Source organism: Festucalex cinctus, chromosome 7, assembly GCF_051991245.1.
Source record: "Festucalex cinctus isolate MCC-2025b chromosome 7, RoL_Fcin_1.0, whole genome shotgun sequence".
Taxonomy (NCBI): domain Eukaryota; kingdom Metazoa; phylum Chordata; class Actinopteri; order Syngnathiformes; family Syngnathidae; genus Festucalex; species Festucalex cinctus.
Genome location: NC_135417.1, coordinates 640651 through 662415, shown reverse-complemented (window position 1 = coordinate 662415; position 21765 = coordinate 640651). Strand labels below are relative to the sequence as shown.

Sequence of the window (21765 nt, the reverse complement as noted above, 5' to 3'; positions counted from 1 at the left end):
CATGTACAGTTGTCATTTTTCAAAGTTTTTTTTATTCTCAATTGCATATATATTAATTTTTTTTTTTATGTATAATAATTTTTGCTACATTTAACTCATACATCCCAGCCATTTTCACTGAAGCAAACCCCCTTCGCTCCTTGCTGTTTTGCTGGATTTTGATTTAATTCATCAGGGGGAGTATATTTCTATATATGTTTCCATTTTGCAGCAATTAGCATTTCAATATAGCTCAGTGTCATCATTCACAAATCTATTTAAAACTGTGGGGAAAACAGGTTGTTGCAACATGGCCCTGGCTGATCTTATACTCGGCTGCCACCTGCTGGCCGTTTTTGTGATAACTACCATTGGTTCAACCGTTATCTTCAGAGGCTGCATCAAAGCCTTCTGTATGCTCCAGCACAAAAAATAATAATAATAATAATAATAATAATAATATTTAAACAGAACATATTTATACGTCTTTGGGAGGCAAATGAGTTAATGGTGCTGACAGTTACGAAAGTAACTACGGTTCTGAATCTCTAACGACCGCCAGGTGGCGATGCTAAACAGCATAGAAAGTGCCTTTGCGCACGTGCAGATGAGAACTATAATGCAAATTACTGCCATCTGGAGAACTGGAGTGTCATTGCACGTCATACAAATATTTTTGGCTTTGGCGGAGTAATTTTTAGCATGATTTTAGCCTGTTATCATTTAGTGCACTTTAGTACGAAACATTTTTTTTTAATTAAGACACATAGTATAAAGGTATGAGTAAATTATTTTGCTCTTTCCATTACCGTAATATAAAGTAATACTCACTGGCCAATCCCTGCTCTGCACTCCTCATGAATATTAATGTCAAGGTCTTCTCTGTGCTCTTTGCCTTTAACATGAGCATATGCTGGCACCTGCAGGACAGCAAAGAACTTACAACAAAGAAAAATCAAAACAGACTTCAAAGTTTTTTATTCTCCAAAAAGGAATAAGCATCGCTATGATTTAAATGAAATAAATACATTTAATAAACTTTAAAGCATCCATTCACAGCTTGAAAGATACTATACCGTATTTCCAAAATTTGGAATCCAAATACTTTGTCAGACCTCATGAACCATATACAGTGTATATGGTTCATGAGGTCTGACAAAGTATTTGGATATTATAGTATTTAGTGTGTATATTATACACGGTTAGCTAGTTTACAGACTGGTTGAGGCCTGTTAAGCACTAACGAGGACGCAGCACAGGTCGTCTTTGGGGCCAGCCCTCTGGAATAAGTGAGGTGATGAAGGTACTGACAAAGGACCACGCTGTAGTGAGCAAGCCGAGGTCCTCTTGCTCGGCATCCTCCGCGCCGTCGTCCATCACCCGCTCCTAAAGGCCCACAAACATTCTGTTTAACTAACCCTCACGTCTGGTTGTATTTGGCTACCTTTTCGCTTGGCGGTGACCACTTTCCAGCTTGTAATTTACATCATTTTTACCTTATCTGTTCATTTTTACTTTTTATTCCTGTTTGTCTGCATGATGCGCAGATTTAAAAAAAAAAAAAAAGTTTTTTTTTTTTTAAATATATTCTATACAGTACTTTTATATCCAGCAGAGGGAGCTACTACATTAAATTAAGACATTTCTTCTCAACTGTTATCTCCACTCTGATTGCCTTCTGCCAGGCTCCTTTTTTGGTCATACTTGTTTGTTACCATGTGAATTTATTTGCTAGATACTATTCAGAAAAATATTCACTAAAGCGGTCAGAAAAGAGGATAAATATAGTGGCTAAACTGGCTACACTAAATTGGCCTTTTGTAAACTAGCTCCTCTGTTCGCAGCCATGTTGTTAGTGTGAGAATCTCACATTAACTCATTCACTCCCAGCCATTTTCACAGAAACAATCCTGTTCCCTCCCGGCTGTTTTACTGGATTTTGACTGATTTTGCAAGAATATTGTGTTCTATTTCTATAAAATCATGGAACCTATCAAGAGAAAGATTAAAGTCTTTTCTTTCATCAGGAAAAAAAAGTCTGTTTCTATCTGTTTCCGTTTTGCAGCAATTAGCATTAGAAGAGAGCTAAGTTTCATCAGTTTTCACAAATCTATTTAAAATTGTAAGTAATTGAGCTTTTTTTTCTAGATGGCCCTGGTTGATCTCCTTTGCTCTGCTGCCACCTGCTGGCCGTTTGTGTAATAACTACCATTTGTGCAACCGTTCTTTGCAGTTGAGAGGCTGCATCAAAGCCTTCTGTATGCTCTAGCATAAAAAAAATAAAATAAAAATAAAAAACACGTAAAAATACGTCTTTGGGACACTTAGAACATTAAAAAAACGTATTTATACGTTATTGGGAGCAAATGAGTTACGGGAGATCAATAAAATAATAAAAATAAACCATCTAATAAAAGCAACTGCTCAGCCCTAGTTTCTGCTGATATGAAATAGGTCAAAACAAAACATACCAATTCCCGTATGCCCCGTTGCATGTCAGCTTCCTCCCAAGCTTGGGCCTCTCCAGGATTCTGATAGTTTGGCGGCTCTTGCTGCTGCTGCTGCTGCTCCAGCGTCCTGAAGGGAAACCAGCCCACCTGGTGCCTAAAACATTTTTGTAATTCTAGTTGAGGCAGTGTACAAGGGACAACTTTTTAATATCCTGCATGCAAATCTTTTATCTGCCTATTTATATAAATGTGCCTGTGAGCAATCTCTTCTATATTTCCTATGTTATGTAGCAGTTAATTTACATAATCCACCTATAAATTGGCAAGTAGGATAGCTGAAAAAGATGTCATTTCTAGTGACGGTGGGACTATGAATTGTATGAAACATGTCAAAATGGTGAGTTGAGCTACACTGAATAAAATAAATAAATAAATACATTTCTCGGCGTTGTAATTTATGGAAAATTGTGCTGGAAATCACATATAGAAAATGTTCAAATAAAAATATCCAAAACCTTTGGTATTCTCCACAAAAGCAAAGATTTTTAAGTAAGAAGTCATTATATACATTATATTGTGTATTATTACTGCCATATTTGACTTATTGTGTGGAAATACATCCAAAACTACCACTCAGTATGTTTTTAAGCTACAAAAAAAAAAAAAAAGAGCCATACGAGTTATTAATCATATTGTGAATTCATCATATTGTGATTAGATTAATTGTATATGTGGGGCTTTATTTTATTTTTTACCTTTTTGCAGCAGTGTTTATAACTTACAGTTAAACTATTTGTAAAATGCATGTTCTGCTTATTTTCCACTTTTTTTCCCCCCTCATTCGCTTTTTTTTTTTTTCCTATCTTAATAATATATTATTAAATATAACTTATAATACATTATCATGATGTAAGTTAGCAGCGGTAGGACTACCGGTTCTTGTACTTCTTCCTACTCCATTTGAACATATGAATTCTGACTTTGAGGATAATTATTTTCGGTTTTGGCTTTTATTTTCTTTCCTTCACTTTTATTTTATAATTTGTATTGCGTGTTCGATTTTCAATAAACCAAACCAAAAATAAATAAATAAACAAGGGCGGCACGGTAGTCGAGTGGTTAGCACGAACGCTTCCCAGTTCTGAGGTCTCCGGTTCGAGTCCAGGCTCGGACCTTCCTGGGTGGAGTTTGCATGTTCTCCCCGTGCCCGCGTGGGTCTTCTCCGGGTACTCCGGTCTCCTCCCACATTCCAAAGACATGCATGGCAGGTTAATTGGGCGCTCGGAATTGTCCCTAGGTGTGCGTGTGAGTGTGGATGGTTGTTTGTCTCTGTGTGCCCTGCGATTGGTTGGCAACCAGTCCAGGGTGTCTCCCGCCTACTGCCCAGAGCCAGCTGAGATAGGCGCCAGCAGCCCCCGCGACCCTTGTGAGGAATAAGCGGTCAAGAAAATGGATGGATGGATAAATAAACAAATTAGTTCAAAAAGTTTTCATCAGTAACAAAGAAACCCTGTGTGTATTATGTACATTCATAAACTATAATAGTACAAAAGTACATATTAAAATACTTACATACTAAAAGTATTCTACGTACGTATTTTAAAATAACGTATCGCATCCACTCATCTGGCCTTATGATATAGGAAGAACCTCCTTATCACTGCTACGTGTCGTACATGACTGAGAAGTCATTGTGAGACCAACTACTGGCATGATTTCATAACATAAAACATCAAACATATTAAAAATACAAACAGGAACAAATAAGTAAAAAGCACCTGCGGCTCTTGAAAAAAAAAAAAAATGATAAAAATCCCACATAAATCCCAGTGACTCACAGGTAGACCAGTATCATGGCCGCCACCACCACCACGAAGCGGCCAAAGGAGCAGTTGAAGTAGACGAAGCTGAGCAGGACGCAGATACGAAACAGCATGTAAACAAAGTCCAGCCAGTCGCGGTTGAGCTCGTCCTCGTTAAGCACGCCGCCGCCTCCGCCCTGGACGTTCATCTGGATGTTGCCGTTGGCTGCAGGAGGCAGCGCCAGGTTCTCCGGCAGGGGCTCGGCGGCCGGGACGGGCGCCAGCGGGGGCGGCGCGGTTTCATTGGGCTGGGGAGGAGGCGGCTGTGAGGTGGTGGCGGGGAAGCTGGGTGGCTGGGAGGCCACCACCGCAGCTTGACTGCAAAGGAAAGATCGATGAAGAAAGATTGAGTTGGTTTCGAATTTTTAAAAAAATCTTTCTGCCACCTTAAAGTATCCTGGTGTCTATTGTTTGCATGAAAAGGGCTGTTGAATTTTTAATTAGTGTGTGATTATTAGGCGAGGCTTCAGGGGTGAGGATCAAAACCAGTTAAATTCAAGACTTTTTAGTTTTAAACTTTTGAAAGGCTGATTTAATTCATTTTTACTCTTTGACTTTTACTACATTTTTTTTTTTTAACTCAATGGGCACTGGGGCAGTGTAACATTTTGTGCAGCGCTGTTTTGCCATTGGGGTTGTGAAATCAAAAACACTATGGCCAGCAGATGGCAGTATTGTATCTATTTTCAATTGGATCCTTGTGTAACAAATTACAATGAGACTTGACTGATGAGATGAAATAGAATGTTTTCAAGGATGGCGTGAATGATCAAAGCCTTTGTCACAAATCTAATTCACAGAGCGTCACTAAACAAAAAATATCAGTGACAAAGTCACTGTTGTGCACAAAATGTATCTTTCCACATAAAGCTTGTCTTCTCTTTTTTTTTTCATTTTCGCTTGATGTAACTCAAATTGCCTTTTTACAAATGGTGATTACTAAAGGACAGAATAAGGTAGAAACATACTTTTTTTTCTTATGAAAGAATGGAATGCAATCTTTCATGTGGTATCCACCATGTTTATGTAGTCATAGCACACAATATTCTGTTTGCCTTGAAATATTAGTTAAATTGTTTGAAATCAGCTGGCAATGTCGGAGTTGGTTTTTGGATGTTTGGCAGGGAGAGTGTTTTAATATTATACTCACTACTGCATGTAGTAGTGTCGCACGTACATCTGCTGCCACCACAACATCTGCATGGGCGTCAACATCTGACCAGCTTGCAAAGCTCCTCTATGAGGCCTGATGGTGAGTATGATCACGGAAAAGGAGCACACTTGTCAACCTCAAAGAAGAAATTACAAGGAAATGTGCTTTTCTTACAATTGAGGGACGCCAGCGGAGCTCTGAGGGTTCAAGCTGACGGTGCTGACACCTCGATGCCTGAGATCGGCGGGACCTCCCGAGATGGAGGGACTTTCATAAAGTGCTGACCTTGCGGTTTCGGAACTCTTAACAAAAGGCGAGAGGACCAATCAGAAGCTGACACGTGATGGAGACGAGAAACGGTTGTGCACTCACATTGGCGTTGAGAGTGGAGACTCTGCGGGGTGACGGTGAGTCCGGGTGTGAGCGCGAGTTGCACACCAGATGCACCATGTGATACTCGTCATGCTGCCGGTCCACGTGATTGGCAAGGACGGATGTCAAAATACGACAGAAAGTTTTGGGGTTAGGACAGGTTAAAAAAAATATACTGACTTTTGAAGGACCACTGCAAATGCCCAAATTGAACCTAAAATGGCAACCCCCATACAAAATGGCAGACTTCATGCATCTTTCCGGGCTGGCAGTCCACAGTGCGCCAGCCACTATTTTTCGAAATCACCAACCATACGCATCTGGGGTCTTGCTGTGGTGAGCAATGTACCTGTCGCAGCACGTCTCTGAGCTGCAGGTGGTCCTGCAGGAGCTTCCCCAAGTACACCAGCCGCTGATCTTTGGAGTGCTGCAGAACAAATTGAGGAAATAGACAGACTATTTTAGAATGTTTGTAAAAAGCAGACACCAGAATACTACTCACTGGCAGAAAAGTAATTGAATACCAGCCCCTCTTGATTTATGTCAGAAATTACGTGTATTATTTTTTTTTATCAACTTACCGCTTAAAATGTACTTTAATTACATTAATACAAGCTTTAATTACAAGCACAAATCATACTGAAACATCTTATACCAAACATTCATTTCATGAAACCATGACAGAGACGTCTGAGCGTGACTCACAGGCTTACTGGGGTACACGGTGGCGATGTGACTCTTGAGCTTCTCCACCGTCCAGCTCAGGAAGCAGTTGATGGTGCAGTCCTCATGCTTCTGATCGGAAGCCTTGATGATCAGGGTGACAGAGGTGTCTGCTGCCCCCGACTCCATAGCTCATCGTCATAGAGTCGACAAAGTTCAAGGGGGATTCAGCGACCATCTGAGGAGGAAGCGCCCTTCAACGACTCACTGGGAATGCTTGCTCTTCTACATCATCCCTGTGTGCTTTATTCTGGAATTTCTGGTGAAAACATCATTGCACCTCAATCACGGTTTTACTCTACTGTCACTTCTTTGCAACTGTTCTTATGACGTGTTATTGACCTCTTTCTTGGCCAGGTTACCATCGTCAAAGACATCTCGATCACAATGGAATTTTTATCTTGTTAAATATCAAACACAGACGAATGGATGACTTACGACGTCATACAGATCTCTTTTGATGTGACAAATGATATACTGTATGAACAATTTGGGATCAAGCATAGTTGTTCAACCATTTTAAATGTGTAACTGGATGGGGGTGACCTGGCGATAAGATTTTAAAACACAAACCGTAGTAGTATTCCACTGTAATGTTTACCAGCGTTACCTTAGCTCGGCAGCTATCGCTGCTAGCTAGGTGGCTAGCAAAATATCGGCTCCTCGCGATTCTCTACCGGCCAACTCGCGGCTTTGACAGCGCTGTTAAAAAAAAAAAAAGCAAAAGAAACTTCAGTGTGGTAACGGCTTCTCCATGTGTACCTGTTTGAATGTCCTGATGGAGAAATGGAATGTCGCCACCTCAGACCTTGTTGTCGATAACGTCACTGCCGAAGTAAAAAAAAAAGAAAAAGAAAAAGTGACGTACAAAAATGTGCGTCCTGGGTACGTCACAATGGAGCGACATCGTGCAAAATATGACATGGGTACAATTTTTTTTAACTTATCGTTTATTTTTGGTAGTCTAAACAGTTTTGTATATATTATGTTCAAAATATTGAAATCACATTATATTACATACGTAATTTTTTTTTTTAATTCACCCATATGTTCACGTCAAAATGTTACTAACCAAACATGTCTCTGGAATACTTTTTTTTTTTTTTTCATCACAACTGCAACTTTTGGAACATACTTGGATGTAACTAGATTGTCATTTTTTTTCAAAGGAAAATTGAGGCATTAATTTGAAAACAAAAAATGCTGAGTGCAAACTGGGTCAAACACTTTTATAACAATTTTTAAGCCATACATTCAAATGATTTTATTTTTGAATCATGCACTTGCATTCAAAGAACACGCATCTCTAAAGTCTTATTTATTTTCTAATCTGGAAGCGGACAGAGGTGTTTAAATGAGCTCTTTCTACTTGTCATTATCCGAGACATTGGGCTTTTGTGATACTGGGCCCAAAAGCCAAATAATCCAAACCTTTTTTAAATAGTGTATAAAAAGATTCAAGTTGTCATGTCTTTGTTTACACTCAAAGCTTGAGCTTGCACAGAACCTCATCGGCCAACCTCTTGTTGTAGCGGTCGATCTTCCAATGTCCTGGCATCCACCCCAGCAGAAAGCGGCGGAAATCTGTCCAAGCAAAGGCGAACATCTCCCTCCACTCTTCCTCCAGTGCTGCAAAGTCCAACTGGCTGCTCACCGCATGCTTTAACTCAGAAAAGTAGTAGTCCAGCAGGCCTGGCACCTTCTTGTCACGTTCCCTTTCTTCAAGGCAGCTGCCCAGGAAGTATGCCACATCTTTCATCCCACATCCACCGCCCACATACTGAAAGTCCACGGCCGCCACATCTCGTCCGCCGGGAGAGAAGCAGAAGTTGGCCAGCTTGGCATCGCCATGCACAATGGTAAGGAAGTGGCAGCTGTTAAGCGCCTCATCTACGGCGCCGGCTGCCGCCTTCAGCCTGGCGTCGTCCATGGCCTCCAGCTCATCCGGGCGTGTCTGCAGGTGCCAGTAGGTGCCCACTGGCCACAGGCCCTGTGGGGCTACGCCCAGGAAGCGAGCATGGAAGTGGGCCAGCCAGCTGAGGCACGCCCTCATCTCATAATCTTTCACGCTTGTTCTGTAGGTAGAACAAAAGCGGCTTATTTAGCATAACATTGCATTTGCTACAAAACCTCCAATTGTATTAAATTTAATACTACATATTTGTAATTACTATAATGAAATCCAGGTCACAGTGCAAAATCTACAATTGTTTACTACGTTGTATTTTTTCTGTCACTGATCATGGGGTGTAAATTCCACAAGTGTTTCCTACATTTTATTTGTTGTTTTTCGATACCATCGTGTCAAAATATCAGCTGACGGTGATAACTCTTCTTAACCGCTTACGCCTCACAAGGGTCGTGGCTTGGGGGCAGTTATTTTTGCAAATTACTAGAATTTTTACTACCCAGTTCCCAAATTTAATTAAGGGCTTGCTCATGGCCTCATTTAGAGTAAAAAAGAATTAGGCTACATAGGCCAACAATACCTTCTTTGGTCATAACCAGCCACATCCAGGTCTTCCAGCACGATGAGCATCTCGTCTCCATGGGAACAAGCGGTGAGACAGGTGGGTATCCGACACTTGGAATTGGTAGCGTAGTTCTGGTACCAGTGGGTCTCCACCTCGTAGGACCTCACTTTCCTCATGTGGGAACGATGGGCGGCAGGGTCGGAGGCGACGTGTTCGGTTCCCTTGGTGGGGAACTTGACGTGCTTGACGACCACCGATGGCCTTTCGCATCCCTCCAGGTGCAGACGGACGATCTCGCCGTAGCCGCTCCACAGCGTCTGGATCTTGGCACCGACACGTAGCGAGGCAGCGCCGCACGCCCGAAGGACCGCGTCCTGGTGCTCCGGCCTCATTTATGATCACTTTTCAGTATTGGAATGAGTACATGTAACGAATAGGGAGTAAAACAAATGTGTAAAAAGCTGCATGAGACAACTATAATGGTTGGACGCTTCCTCGCTACACTTTCGCGAAAACAGTAAACGAAGTAACTCGTTATTTATCACAGACCTTTTATTGACCCGTTTAGCGTGATACTTAACTAGTCTCCCATGGTCATGGTGGACAAAAAAACATTCATTCAATGGACGTATCCCTGGTAAACGTTACGGGTTCCAGAAAATAAGTAAGACGGGAAGCTGTACGGCAACACAGTTTGGTCAAACTACATGGTCGCAACCAGTTGTGTAGCAACAAATTTGAGAGAAACGATCTTAAATGTCGTTCAGTGTCGCCAATTTTAGTAACGAATTCCTTTGTACACTTTCAACTTACCAAAGATGTTTCCACTTCCTATGACAATACGAGAAATGGACGATATCGAAAGCGCTAAAAGAAACGAACTCTGGTACTTGGATCTGTCAGAACGGAAGTTGTACGGCAAGTCCATTTGGACAAACATTACAGTTACAATCTGCCTTCTAAAAGACGTAAAAATACTTCTAATATCGTTCATGTCAAAATACGTACCGCCCGTTAATAGGAGGAACATAGTCGTACACTTTTGATACTTACGCATCACTTTACCACTTCTGGGGAAACAATATGGAAATTTCAGGTTTCCCTTGAAACAGAAACTAACTGCTTGTGTTGGCACTCTAAATCCCAAAAGACTCCAAAATATCAATTTAAACAAACTACATACCATTTTAAAGTAGTAAACAAACTCAAATCTGTTCTTGCTAACAAACCTTAGAATACACAAGGAATACTACTGTAAATGAATTCAAAAGACAAACTTCATCAACTGTACCCTTTATTTCAATACAAAACAAATATAAAAGACGTGCACCACGCGTACACAGCAAGAGGAACCCCTAAACATATTAGAAATGATTGAAAACATTCATAGAAAAAGCTCTGTACATATTTGTTTTTTTTTTTGTTAAAGCACTCCCTTTGGCACATTGAGGCTTCCTATTTAGTCCAATGTTACAATGCTAAGCTACGCTAAAGTCATCTCAACGTCACTTTAGCTTCATATTTCTGCGTCCTTTCATTTTTCCAGACATTGCCAGTGTTAGGGTGTGATGAACCGCTTCAGTTAATTTGGCAGTGTGAGAGCCTAAAAACAACATCACAAGTATACTTTTAAAACACAGGACAACTATACTGAACAAGGTGCACGGCTTGAACGGTATTTCATACAGTACCATATGCCTCTGTAAAACTTCAGAACTTTTTTTGTAACACAAAATAAAGAGCCTGTGAATAAATTATATAAAAATAGTCAATTGCAAAACCACGATACAAAACATCCTTGCGTGCGCACATTTTATTGTCCTGTTAGTAGCCCCTTTCATACGGATTCAGAGGTAGCGTCCGAGCCGTAATCAAATGAATTAGTGAGTGACAATATCTCATTTCACTGGGATGTGTGTCAAAGACAGTGGGAAATATTTGATTAGAAGGCCTGTTGAGTTGCGCTAAATTTTTGTCAATATGCTGCTTTCGCTGGGTTCTGTATTAAAGGATTGATACATATATTTTTTTTGGCAGATATATTTGAGAAACTACTACTCTACTGAGTCTTTGTTTTCTTCCGGTTAAAGGGAATTGTTTCCCCTCACCAACTCTTTGACAGCAGGATGCTATGCTGCTGTGTGATTGCGCACAATGTCCTAATTCAACTGGATTCTGTAGAAAGGCAAATGTGTAAACACTGACGCAACAAAAAGTTGACAATATTCCACTTTTGTACAAAAGGAAGAGGTGGAAAAATGATGTGGAGATTTTGATGCATCTCTGTGTGGAAAAAGCCTCATAAAATACCTCAACATTTATCTGGTTGTGGGACCTACAATATCCTGCTTTGCTGTGTTTTGTGTGAAAGACACAGGTGAATTAATACTGTGTTGCTCCCATGTACTCAATTCCAAGCAATATCCCTCTTGACTGTGTCCTATGTTATAAAAACAATAACACTGTCGGATAAAAGTCTGCTCTACCTTTGCTAAAAAAATAAATAAAAAAAAAAGTATGCAGCGATTTTGCCACTTCTGTGTGAAAGAGCATACCAAAGTCTTGATTGCATTTGAGGTTTCAGAGTTTTTCCTTGATCTGATTGCGGAAAGCTAAGTCGCTTTGTGAAAGAGTACTCAGGCGTCCTACTTTGCTAGGTTGTGTGTGAAACACACAGGTGAATAAATTCTATTTTTTTCCCCCCTCAAGTTCCTATTTTCACCAAGTTCTGTATAAAAGGAACAGGTGGATAAATGCCACACCATCTACTGTACCACTTTTTCCAGGAACTTTGTACAAAAAAAGGCTCCTACACCCAAGAAGAGTCCAAGGCTTCCATCATGAAACAGTAACAAAAGTCCTGTAACAAACTTTCCTTCCACCACTGCATTAAAAAAAACGTACATTTTAAGATTCTGGCCAAAGTTCAAAAGCAGAAGCTATTGAGTGCCGTTATCTTGCGTCTTTGTTCACTTTGAGAACTTTGTAGATGTGATTGGCAAATACCGTGGTGAAGTGTGGCCGTGAGTTCCTGGACATGTGAGTGCACAGAGGAATTTTACCCACATTCTCAAGGTCCTCCACGTCCCAAATCTCCGGCATACTGCAGCCGGGCCTTGTGCAATGTGGAAAAAAACAATTTTATTGTCAAACAAACTGTATGTTGAAAACATTGTCCAAGATTGAATATCACTATTTCATCTCAGCTCTACTGTGTAGTGGTGTATCATACCTGGATCTCCTTGTGCACCAAGAATCTTCCAGAACAAAAAAGTCGACTCCCAGTTTGTTCAAGTTGCTCTTGACAGTCTCTGCAGACATGCGGCTATACATGGAGTACACCAGCTTGGTTCTCTCCCTGAGGAACACAACGTACAGTCACGTTAGCATCGCAGTCCAATCACATGACTACGAGTGGTCACGTGAATCCCACTGACCTTAGACCGGCGTCTTCGTAGTGGGGATGGTTAACGATGGGCCGACCCGTGGACAGTTTCACGCTTGCCATTGTGGGCATGGCACCGGCAAACACAGCATCTGCATCACATGACACACACAAAAAACTGAATGTGCGCATAATCTACAAAGTCATGCATCCCATGCATGCCATCTCTCACCAGGGAGCGTGTTATCCTGTATCCAGTCCAGCAACTCCTCCTGCGGCATGTTGCTGAACTCCCCGATGATTCCCCACTGGGCCTGCAGATTGGCCACCCCATTCACCGCCATGAGGGTCAGCACGAGGAACACAGCGGCCCGATGTTTGACCTTGTCCCTGATCCAGCCCAGCAACTGGGGAGAACACAGATGAGAAAGAGGGTGAGGCTCACTGATGGTAAAAGTGAAAATGTGAGCTCGGCGGGGCCGCCGTTTTAAGAGCCACCTGTCTGGAGCAGATCAGCGAGGCAACAATGCACATGTGCGGCGTGAGGAAGAGCTTCAGGCGCATGATGAGGACGGCCAACATGCTGAAGGCTAGAAGCTGTAGACTGTGATACGCCATCTGCAGGAGTACAAAGGAAGCACTCTTATATTCAAATACGTTGTTTAAAGAGGAAGTTAAAAAATTACTCTGAAAAACAGGGGGAAAAAAATACTCTGAAAAACGGGGAAAAACATTATTAAAAAAAAAAAAAAAAACAGAAAAAAAAATTACTCCAAAAAACAGAAAAAAAAATGTTCCGAAAAACAGAGCACCGACTTCTGTTTTTCGGCGTAATTTTTTTTTTTTTTTGGACCTTTGAACTGACTTGTTTCAGACCATTGACCTGTATATATGACTGGATAGCCGATAGCCCATACACGCTAGTGCAAGCCGGTGAAGTCACAGGGCGGCCATCTTGTTACTCCCACGTCGCGAGCAGACTACTGTATAAACTATTTGGTATAGGTACAGATGAGACATACGCAGCTCGTCGGCAGTTAGTATAAGACCAGAGGCGGGGTGGGTGTTTTGTTCCGTTTTGATTTTTTTTTCTTGTTAAAAAAATAATGACCACCCCGGCACAAACTCCCCCACCCTGCCTACGACCTTATACTAACTGTCTACGAGCTGTATATCTCTTCTGTATGTATACCATATAGTTTATACAGTAGTCTGCTCGCAACGTGGGAGTAACAAGATGGCCGCCCTGTGACTTCAATGGCTTGCACTGGCGTCAGTGGTCTGCAACAAGTCATTTGGAGTGCAGAGGTCCAAAAAAATTACTCTGAAAAACAGAAGTTGGTGCTCTGTTTTTTTTATTTTATTTTTTTTCTGTTTTTTGGAATAACTTTTTTTTCCCCCTCCTGTTTTTCTGAGTAATTTTTTTTGTTTCTGTTTTCTGCATTTTTTTTTTTATGACTGAAAAAAAAATTCAGTAAAACAGAAAGAAAATATTCAGAAAAAAACTAAAAAAATACTAAAAAAAAAAAAAAACAAAGCTCTCCCAAAAAATTTGTCAGAAAAACAGGAGTTATTATTTATTTTTATTTTTTTCCAAGTGAATGCAATACGCTTCCGTAGAATATAACTTAATCAGCGAAATCCAGCCATTTTGATCCATCTCAGGGGGCGGCCATTTTGCCACTTGCTGTCAACTGAAGATGACATCAATGTTGTTCAGGTCTCAGTTAACAACCAATCACAGCACAGCTTCAGAAAACAGGTGAGCTCTGATTGGCCGTTGCCTGACCCATTGATGTCATCTTCAGTCGACAGTAAGTGTCAAAATGGCCACCCCCTGAGCTAGGGCACTTGTAAGTCTACAGAATATAGAATATGCAAGGTGATATGGAGGAACTTTGCTCACCTCTCCTTTAGTAACAACTTCACACCTATAACAGAGAAGAGAAGCTGAATTATGGAAATAAAAATTTTCGTCATGGCTGTGTGCACAATATTGTGTGTGCTGTGTGAGTATAGGTCGTGCTTTTGTGTGTGTCAATCAAGTTTAAGTGTACTGTGTTTTGTGTGTACGCAATAACATCTAAATAGAAAATTAATATAGGAATTATTGAAAATGTAAAATAACTTCAACTGCTCATTCATTAATCAATTGTTAAACAACCTTTATCACTGTTTACTAAATCTCTTTTTACTTGATGGAAACTTTTGTGGCCTATTCCTAATATAACTCAAAATTCCTGGTAGACAGTACAAGTGTTGCAAACGAACTGTCAGTAAGTGTACAGTGACATCATCTGACCTCATAACCTCCTCGCCTTTATGAGAATGATTTTGATCAAACGCCTTGCCCCCATCCCTCAGGTAGCGGATGACATCCTGCATAATCTGGAAAGGATTTTAAAACACGACAATAACTCAATTTGTGCATTTTATTTTCACAGTGGCGATTATTAATCACATCGAAGATCAACCTCTTTACCGTCTTTGCAATCAAAGCTACCAGCAACAAGTTGACGGGCAGCAGCAGCGTTTTCAGGTAGCGCGTCGGAGTCTAGCGGAGCGAAATAGAGCCGTTACAAAAGCCGCATGCACAAATCGCATGCATCGATTCCTTTCTCACCTCCCACTCCATGAAGTCAAACTCTGCAGCACACGTGTACATGAGCGTGTGGAAGTCCTTGTAGCTGGTAAACTTGGACTTGATCAGGCCACTGATGTGAGCCTAGGAAACAAATGCGTAAAAGCAAAAAATTAATACACAAAAGAATTTTCTAGTTTGAAAAAATTTATTTATGGACACCAACTGACTTCTGGTACTCACTTGGAGAGTAACTCTAAAGCTACAGTGCATTTTAATGCGTCTGTAACATTTCAAATGACAATAGCTTTAAAAAAATAATAATAATAAAATAGTAGTCTAGTCTAGGTCACGGTAGCACTTCAGGGAAGGTGACATGACAGTAACTTATAAAGAGACTGTAACTCACATCATCTGAAGCACCAAGGATGGTGGACAGCAGTAATTTGAGCAGAACAGTGGACCCCACCCAAACCAAAGCCTGCATGACCTGTGGAAGACAAAAGGAAGTTCAAACAGAAGAAAAAAAAAAGATGTTTGTTTCAGCCAGAGTATAGTATACTATAAAGTAAGCACATAAATAATTCCTACCCAGAAGACTAGGCCAGTTCTGAAGATCCGTGTGAAACAACCCCTCAACGCAATGATAGCCTGAGAAAGAAAATAATTACCGATTTGCATCAATTCATAATCATCCTGACTCGACTCACCCAGATGGAGACCAGTGACGAGGCGTAAAAGGATGTGAGCAGCATGGCGTTGCCAAACATTAGCCCGAAACAGAAGGCCAACGCGACCTGCAGTTTGAGTAAACAAAAGAGAGGTGGCGCCCGTGAGCACAACATTTCAGCAATAAGTCCAAATTGCTTGAGTGTCGTCAACCACTTGGCACCGAGTATTATCTGGGGATTAAAACTCATCTTAAACACATCTGTTCAATACAGTAGGGCGGAATCCAATTAAATGAAGGAATTAATGCACAAATGGCATTTCTACTTTTGAGTCCATGAGTGATGATTGGAGAGTGAACCCATTTACAATATAGCAGAGAAGAGAATGAAGATCCACCATACCATGTGAGTGACCAACAGCAACTGCATCTTAGCCGCACTAAGGTAACCCACGATGTAGGATGCAAACAGGGAAGCCACCTGAAAAAGTAAAAAACTAAACTAAACTGTAAAACTCTGACATTCGTGTTTATTTGAGGTAATTTGTTCTATTAACTGTTGCTTTGGACTTTCTGTCTGCCTTGCTCTTTACCTGAGTGAGCAGCACAAACTGGGCAAACTGCCATGGCAGCATGAAGCACAGTGTGGAGATTCCCAGAGCGACCAGAGCCATCCTGCTCGGGTTCCGGGTCCTGGTGGTAGGGGGGTGATAAATACAATGAGGGGAAAACCAAGTTAAATAGACACCCACTGGATAAATTCATTAAATACACAATTCAATGGTATGCATAAGAGCTTCATCAAAAACATATTTATAAAGACCAAAAAAAAAAATCTTAAACAAGTCTATCGTAAAATGACAAATAGTGATGTTATACTCCAGTCCTGTACGTGTCACTAGCAAGCATTTCAAAATGCATTTCAACACAACTGTTAAAAGGTACTTGTTAGGGTATATCTGATGTTTAATTGTTGAATAAAGTTTGTTAATTAATAAATAGATAAACAAATAAATAAATAAGTAACTCCATCATCAACATATGTACCTCAAGATGAACGTGAGTAGCAGCATCTGCAGGACCAGGAAGGGGTAGGCAAAACTTTCCCTCAGAGGAGGGGTCCACATCACGCGTGTGCTCTGACATACATGGATATCAAAGGTGACAGATGAGATGGTTTTTAAAAAAATATCAACATTTTAACAGGTGTACTCACCTCGCCGTGATTGAAGAAGAAACACACGGTAGTCACGATGCCGCCCAGTCGGCTGCCGCTGGAAAGGAGCGTAAGTCAGAATTTTTGTCCTTAGAATTTCGGACACTAGCACAGCAATCTTAGTACATCACATGCAACACATCAACCAACAGTACACGCAATCTGCTATTTGGGATCTTAGCAAGTCAGTCCGACTCCCAAAAGGGAGGTCATCTGCATCTATAATCTATTATGTGGTCGGATCAATAAGCAATACATCTACGTTAACTTCATCCTGATCAATTTTTCTCCAACCAGCCAAACTGCAATTATTACCTGAGGTAAGCGCCATACAGGAAAAACAGGCTCATCATCACCCCGTTCAGCAGGAACACACATGTCACGTAGAAGTAAGCGGGATCGCCCAAGCCTGATGTACAAGACACATACAATATTAACATATATATAATCTAAGGTGATAAATATGGTAAGTATAAAATTTGTGTGCAACCCTGTAGAACTTGCAAAAAACAACAACTGCTGTTTAAAAATAAAAAAAGTCTTTCAGTGTGGCCATAGCCAACACGATTACAGAACAGGTAGATTTTATTTTTAACCATTCAGGTTATGTTTTTGCTGGATTTGAAAACTTCTATTATAATATCATGCAATTGCACAGGACTGATGAATAAGTGGCTAAGACTCTTAACAGCACCCATTTTGGCAGGTGAGTAAACACTCATCCAACCTGATTAAAAAAAATAATAATTAAAAAAATCTAAGCCGACTTAATTGGTTTAAAAAGTAGTTGATGATAAGTCAAGGGGGAAAAAAACATATTTGGTAATCTAAATAAGGTGTCAAAATAGCTTTTAGAAGACAGGTGAAATACAATATTTCTCCACAGGGAAAAAAAAAAAAAAAAGGGGCAAAAATAATCATGTAAGCAGACAGAATAATTTAGAATGTATGAAATAGATGGGGTGGCACGGTAAATGACTGGTTAGCAGTCCGCCTCCCAGTTCTGAGGACTCGGGTTCGAGTCCGGGCGCCGGCCTTCCTGGGTGGAGTTTGCATGTTCTCCCCGTGCCTACGTGGGTCTTCTCCGGGTACTCCGGTCTCCTCCCACATTCCAAAGACATGCATGGCAGGTTAATTGGGTGCTCCGAATTGTCCCTAGGTGTGCTTGTAAGTGTGGATGGTTGTATGTCTCTGTGTGCCCTGTGATTGGCTGGCAACCAGTCCAGGGTGTACACCGCCTACTGCCCAGAGCCAGCCAAAGAGCTCCATGAATTTCAGTGTGTTCTCTATTTACTCATTTGGTCCCCAAAACGTATAAATACTTTCTATTTCTGATGTTTCAAGTGTCCCACAGACGCATTTATGTTTTTTATGGGGTTTTTTTCTGTTATGCTACAGCATACAGAAGGCTTTAATGCAGCCTCTCAACTTCAGAGAACAAGTGAAGCAATGGTTGTAATTACAAAAACGGCCAGCAGGTGGCAGCAGAGTATAAGAGATCAACCAGGGCCATGTTGAAAACGCTTTTTGCTGCAAAAACGGAAACAGATAGAAATATACTTATTTTCCTGATGAAAAAAAAAGAAGCGATTATACTCTTTCTTTTGGGAGGTTCCATGTTTTGATATAATAGAACAATATTTTGTGGACCTTGCAAAATCAGTCAAAATCCAGTAAAACAGCTGGGAGTGAAGGAGGTTGCTTCAGTAAAAATAGCTGGGACTGAATGAGTTAATCATTAACTTGATCTCATTTCGTTTTTTGTTTTTTTTTGTTTTTTAAGAACTGATGCTGTTTGTCCCTCTCACAATTCCACCAGAGTCTAACAGAGAACAAATATATCTCTCTCTGTTGCATCACATTTATGTAAACTTTGACTAATCGATAAGTGAGCCCTCTCTAAACAAAGTGTTTGTGTGCCATTTTCATTTTGGAGGACTTCGGTCAGAGCTTTCGGTCAGAGACCCGTCAGTACCTTCACAACTGTCCACCGGTGTCAGGCCTTCTCCTCTGTTGATGGACCAACACATCTTGGTGGGAACGCCAAAGTAGCCCATGACAGACGTGTACACCCGGAACCAGCTGGCCAGAACCACCTCAGGTGGACACAGCAAACATAATCAGTAAAAGGCTTTTTTTTTTTTTTTTTTTTGGAAAGGCTTCATCAGTCTTGAATCTTGCATCAACAAATAATGCTATAATTACAGGTATGAACTCACAAGTATGTTTTATTTTTTTGTTCACAGTTTTAATGTAAAAAAAAAAAAAAAAAAAAAAAAAAAGTACCTCTGGGTAAAGATTAAACCTCTTGAGGGTGTTTATGACAAGTGGGTACTCGGTCAGCCGGTCGTTCATAACCATGTGCAGGCCCTGCAGGAAGGACGGCGCCTCAATAATGGTCTTGTAGTACGAGTAATACAAGCCCTGCAATCCAGAAACAAGACAGACAGTGCATCAATTAAAAGGCCTCACCTCATACATTGAGGACTGAGGAGTGGTTATGAAACCAGGAAGAGAGGAAGGAAGTATTACAGCTAATCAACAGCACACAATCTTTGCAAGTGGAGAAATGTTGACTTTTTGTGTCACATGCATTTAAAACAACTCTCAGTGTGATGCAGCGCACTTCACCACTTGGAAAACTCAACCACAATAATAAATATATCATTTTATCTGAAAATCGACAAAGTTTGTTTTCACCATTTCTGTGCGGAAAGCCATTTCTTTCTCCAGGCTGGACAAGTGTGAGAAGTGTCTGTCATTCTCAAAGAGCTGCGTGAGATGATACCTGCAAGTGGAGAATTACAATAATAAAAGGTAACCAGGAAAGGTCAGATCAAATGCTCGAAGATTTACAATCAAATTAAAGAATCTTAAAATGAACTTTAAAATGCACAGGAAGAAGGAGAGAAGCTTTATTTTGGACCACCTGGAGACATTTGAGGCTAACTGGCTAACTATAAAATAAGGTGCATAACAGTTAAGATGTAACGAAGGCATGACTGCGGTTTCAAAGCGTTGTTGTTAATGTAGAGGCTTCCCTCAGACTCCAGGAGGGTTCATTTGTTGTTGTTGTTAATTTTGTAGTTTGTACCTGGAATAAATATATTTATTTGAGGACCTGTCCCGGGAGTTTTCTGACCTCTATCTAAATTAAATGTGGCCTAATGTATTTTCCCAATTTTAACTGTGCATCTTTTAAGGATGATTAGTTTGAAATTGTATTGAAAGGTGTAGTTATAAAAATTAATTAAGTAATTTTTTTTAAAAAACAAAACGAGCTTTTTACAACTCACCAGTGGAGATATCCGCTCAGAGCAGCTGTGGACAGACAGAAAAACAATTTAAACACCCTAGTTTACGTCAAGGAACGAATTATACGAGAAAAGATTTATACATAAATAAATAAAAATCTAATGGTAAATGAATTAGCAATGAGTGATGGCTAACGCTCGTGAGCTAACAGACAGGTGAGCTAACGTTAGCCGGGATGTTGATGTACGGTGGAGATAACAAGTTTGTTAGCCACACAGATTTAACCCAGTTTTGGGTGTCCACATCGAGGCCAGCAACGCTATCGCGTCCCGGCGCTTACCGAGGAGAAGCGTGAATCCTAGCCCGGCCGCTGTGGAGTGGCTTAGCCCCAGCTTGTGCCGGATGCCCGATAGCCCGTTCGCGGCTTTGGCATCCCTGCCAGCAGCGGCGGAGGCGGCTCGCTTGGCGCCACTTTTGCCACCAGGAGAAGAAGCGTGTGGGTTGCTCTTTTCGGTTTTGTCGCTCTTGCCGGTGTGCTTTCGGTTTTTGGCCGCCATGGAGAACCGCGGGAGGAGGCGAGCGAGGGAGAGAGAGAGAGAGAGAGAAAGCCGGAGGTGCGCAGGAGCTGAGCGGCCACAGAGCGGCGGCGCGTGCCTACTCCTGAGCTCCGCTCTTGCAGACGCTTTCATTTGTTTACTACAGTGGTGGGCGGATCGGCCTAGATATCGATCATGTGATATCGATGTTGGGCTTTCTTTTGATATCAATGTCTTGTGATGGATACTTAAGTCAACTGTGAATTAAGTGAAAATAAATGTTTTCAGTACTTGACTGACATTTAGAGGAGTGTTATTAACAACACTGCCAAATTTGAATGGCTACAAAATTCGGCAAGTAAATAAAATGAGACTTCAAAACTGTGATGAAATCGTCTTTGTATATTTAAAAATAAATTCATTCACTTTACATGGTCGATAATTAAAGTGCCGATATAAGGGCCTCTTTTGTTTGGCTCAGGCTTGTCCTGGCGAACAGCACACCCGCACATGTAGCCCATAATTATTATGTGCTACGTGTGCGCGTCACCAGCGCGTCAACCTGAACAGATCTCATGAAAAAAATTCAGAATGAAATATTTCATGACGCACATTCCTTGTTAAAAAGTATATCGATATATGTATTGAGGATATCAACCAGTATTGACTTAAAATTGGATCGATACCAGATTTTAGAGTACTGTATCACACTATTTCCAAGACATTGTCAATTCTGGTAAAATGCTGCCTCCAAGTGCACGTTCAGTGCAACTACAGCTTGTCTCGTTACCATGGTGACGCCACGCGGCCAGGAAGTTCCAATTTACCCGGAGAGAGCACTGAATTCCCTGACGCCCAAATCAAATGCAAGTTTCATGCTTCCAAAACAGAATTTCAATAAAAAAAATTGTGACTTTTATTCATTCTTTTATGTTAACTCTGATTAACTCCAAATAAAGTTCAGATGTTCCTTTCGGCTGCCTGACATTTTTTAGTCACATCTTATGTCACAAGCCACGGTCCACATGCTTGGTGCTTCCACAATAACACAAGGGTCTCATTGTTCAAATGTATCATTAGGGGGAATGTGACAAAAGAATTTCAAAGTA

General features: G+C 40.9%; 3 protein-coding genes across 14 annotated transcripts; all 3 read right to left on the bottom strand.

Moving 5' to 3' along the window:
- Positions 1-940: 940 nt before the first annotated feature.
- Positions 941-7409, bottom strand: herpud2 (HERPUD family member 2). 10 transcript variants are annotated; one of them, XM_077527297.1, is made up of 10 exons: positions 7302-7398; positions 6522-6798; positions 6166-6243; positions 5817-5909; positions 5619-5746; positions 5442-5537; positions 4268-4609; positions 2451-2583; positions 1179-1365; positions 941-1111 (listed from the first exon to the last, which is right to left on the bottom strand). In XM_077527297.1, exons 2-9 carry the CDS (start codon positions 6666-6668, stop codon positions 1219-1221), a joined length of 1164 nt encoding a protein of 387 aa, XP_077383423.1. In that variant the 5' UTR covers positions 6669-6798; positions 7302-7398; the 3' UTR covers positions 941-1111; positions 1179-1218. The 10 variants fall into 10 exon arrangements, with proteins under 10 accessions (XP_077383423.1, XP_077383427.1, XP_077383432.1 ...); XM_077527301.1 differs by lacking the exon at positions 941-1111 and adding an exon at positions 7150-7241 and having other exon boundaries at positions 1136-1365; positions 7348-7409; XM_077527306.1 differs by lacking the exon at positions 941-1111 and adding an exon at positions 7150-7241 and having other exon boundaries at positions 1136-1365; positions 6522-6717; positions 7348-7398.
- A 379-nt stretch (positions 7410-7788) lies between these two features.
- pkdc (protein kinase-like domain containing) lies at positions 7789-10206 on the bottom strand. 3 transcript variants are annotated; one of them, XM_077527398.1, is made up of 3 exons: positions 9827-10206; positions 9029-9414; positions 7789-8614 (listed from the first exon to the last, which is right to left on the bottom strand). In XM_077527398.1, exons 2-3 carry the CDS (start codon positions 9403-9405, stop codon positions 8023-8025), a joined length of 969 nt encoding a protein of 322 aa, XP_077383524.1. In that variant the 5' UTR covers positions 9406-9414; positions 9827-10206; the 3' UTR covers positions 7789-8022. The 3 variants fall into 3 exon arrangements, with proteins under 3 accessions (XP_077383524.1, XP_077383525.1, XP_077383523.1); XM_077527399.1 differs by lacking the exon at positions 9827-10206 and adding an exon at positions 9595-9816; XM_077527397.1 differs by lacking the exon at positions 9827-10206 and having other exon boundaries at positions 9029-9816.
- Positions 10207-10294: 88 nt separating this feature from the next.
- dpy19l1l (dpy-19-like 1, like (H. sapiens)) lies at positions 10295-20820 on the bottom strand. Its single transcript, XM_077527396.1, has 22 exons — positions 20461-20820; positions 20162-20186; positions 19566-19653; positions 19152-19289; positions 18841-18961; positions 17181-17274; positions 16866-16923; positions 16697-16788; positions 16243-16342; positions 16053-16130; positions 15690-15776; positions 15571-15630; positions 15389-15469; positions 15022-15123; positions 14881-14952; positions 14701-14786; positions 14305-14329; positions 12897-13016; positions 12631-12805; positions 12451-12550; positions 12246-12371; positions 10295-12128 (listed from the first exon to the last, which is right to left on the bottom strand). Exons 1-22 carry the CDS (start codon positions 20807-20809, stop codon positions 11966-11968), a joined length of 2340 nt encoding a protein of 779 aa, XP_077383522.1. The 5' UTR covers positions 20810-20820; the 3' UTR covers positions 10295-11965.
- Between the last annotated feature and the right edge of the window lie 945 nt (positions 20821-21765).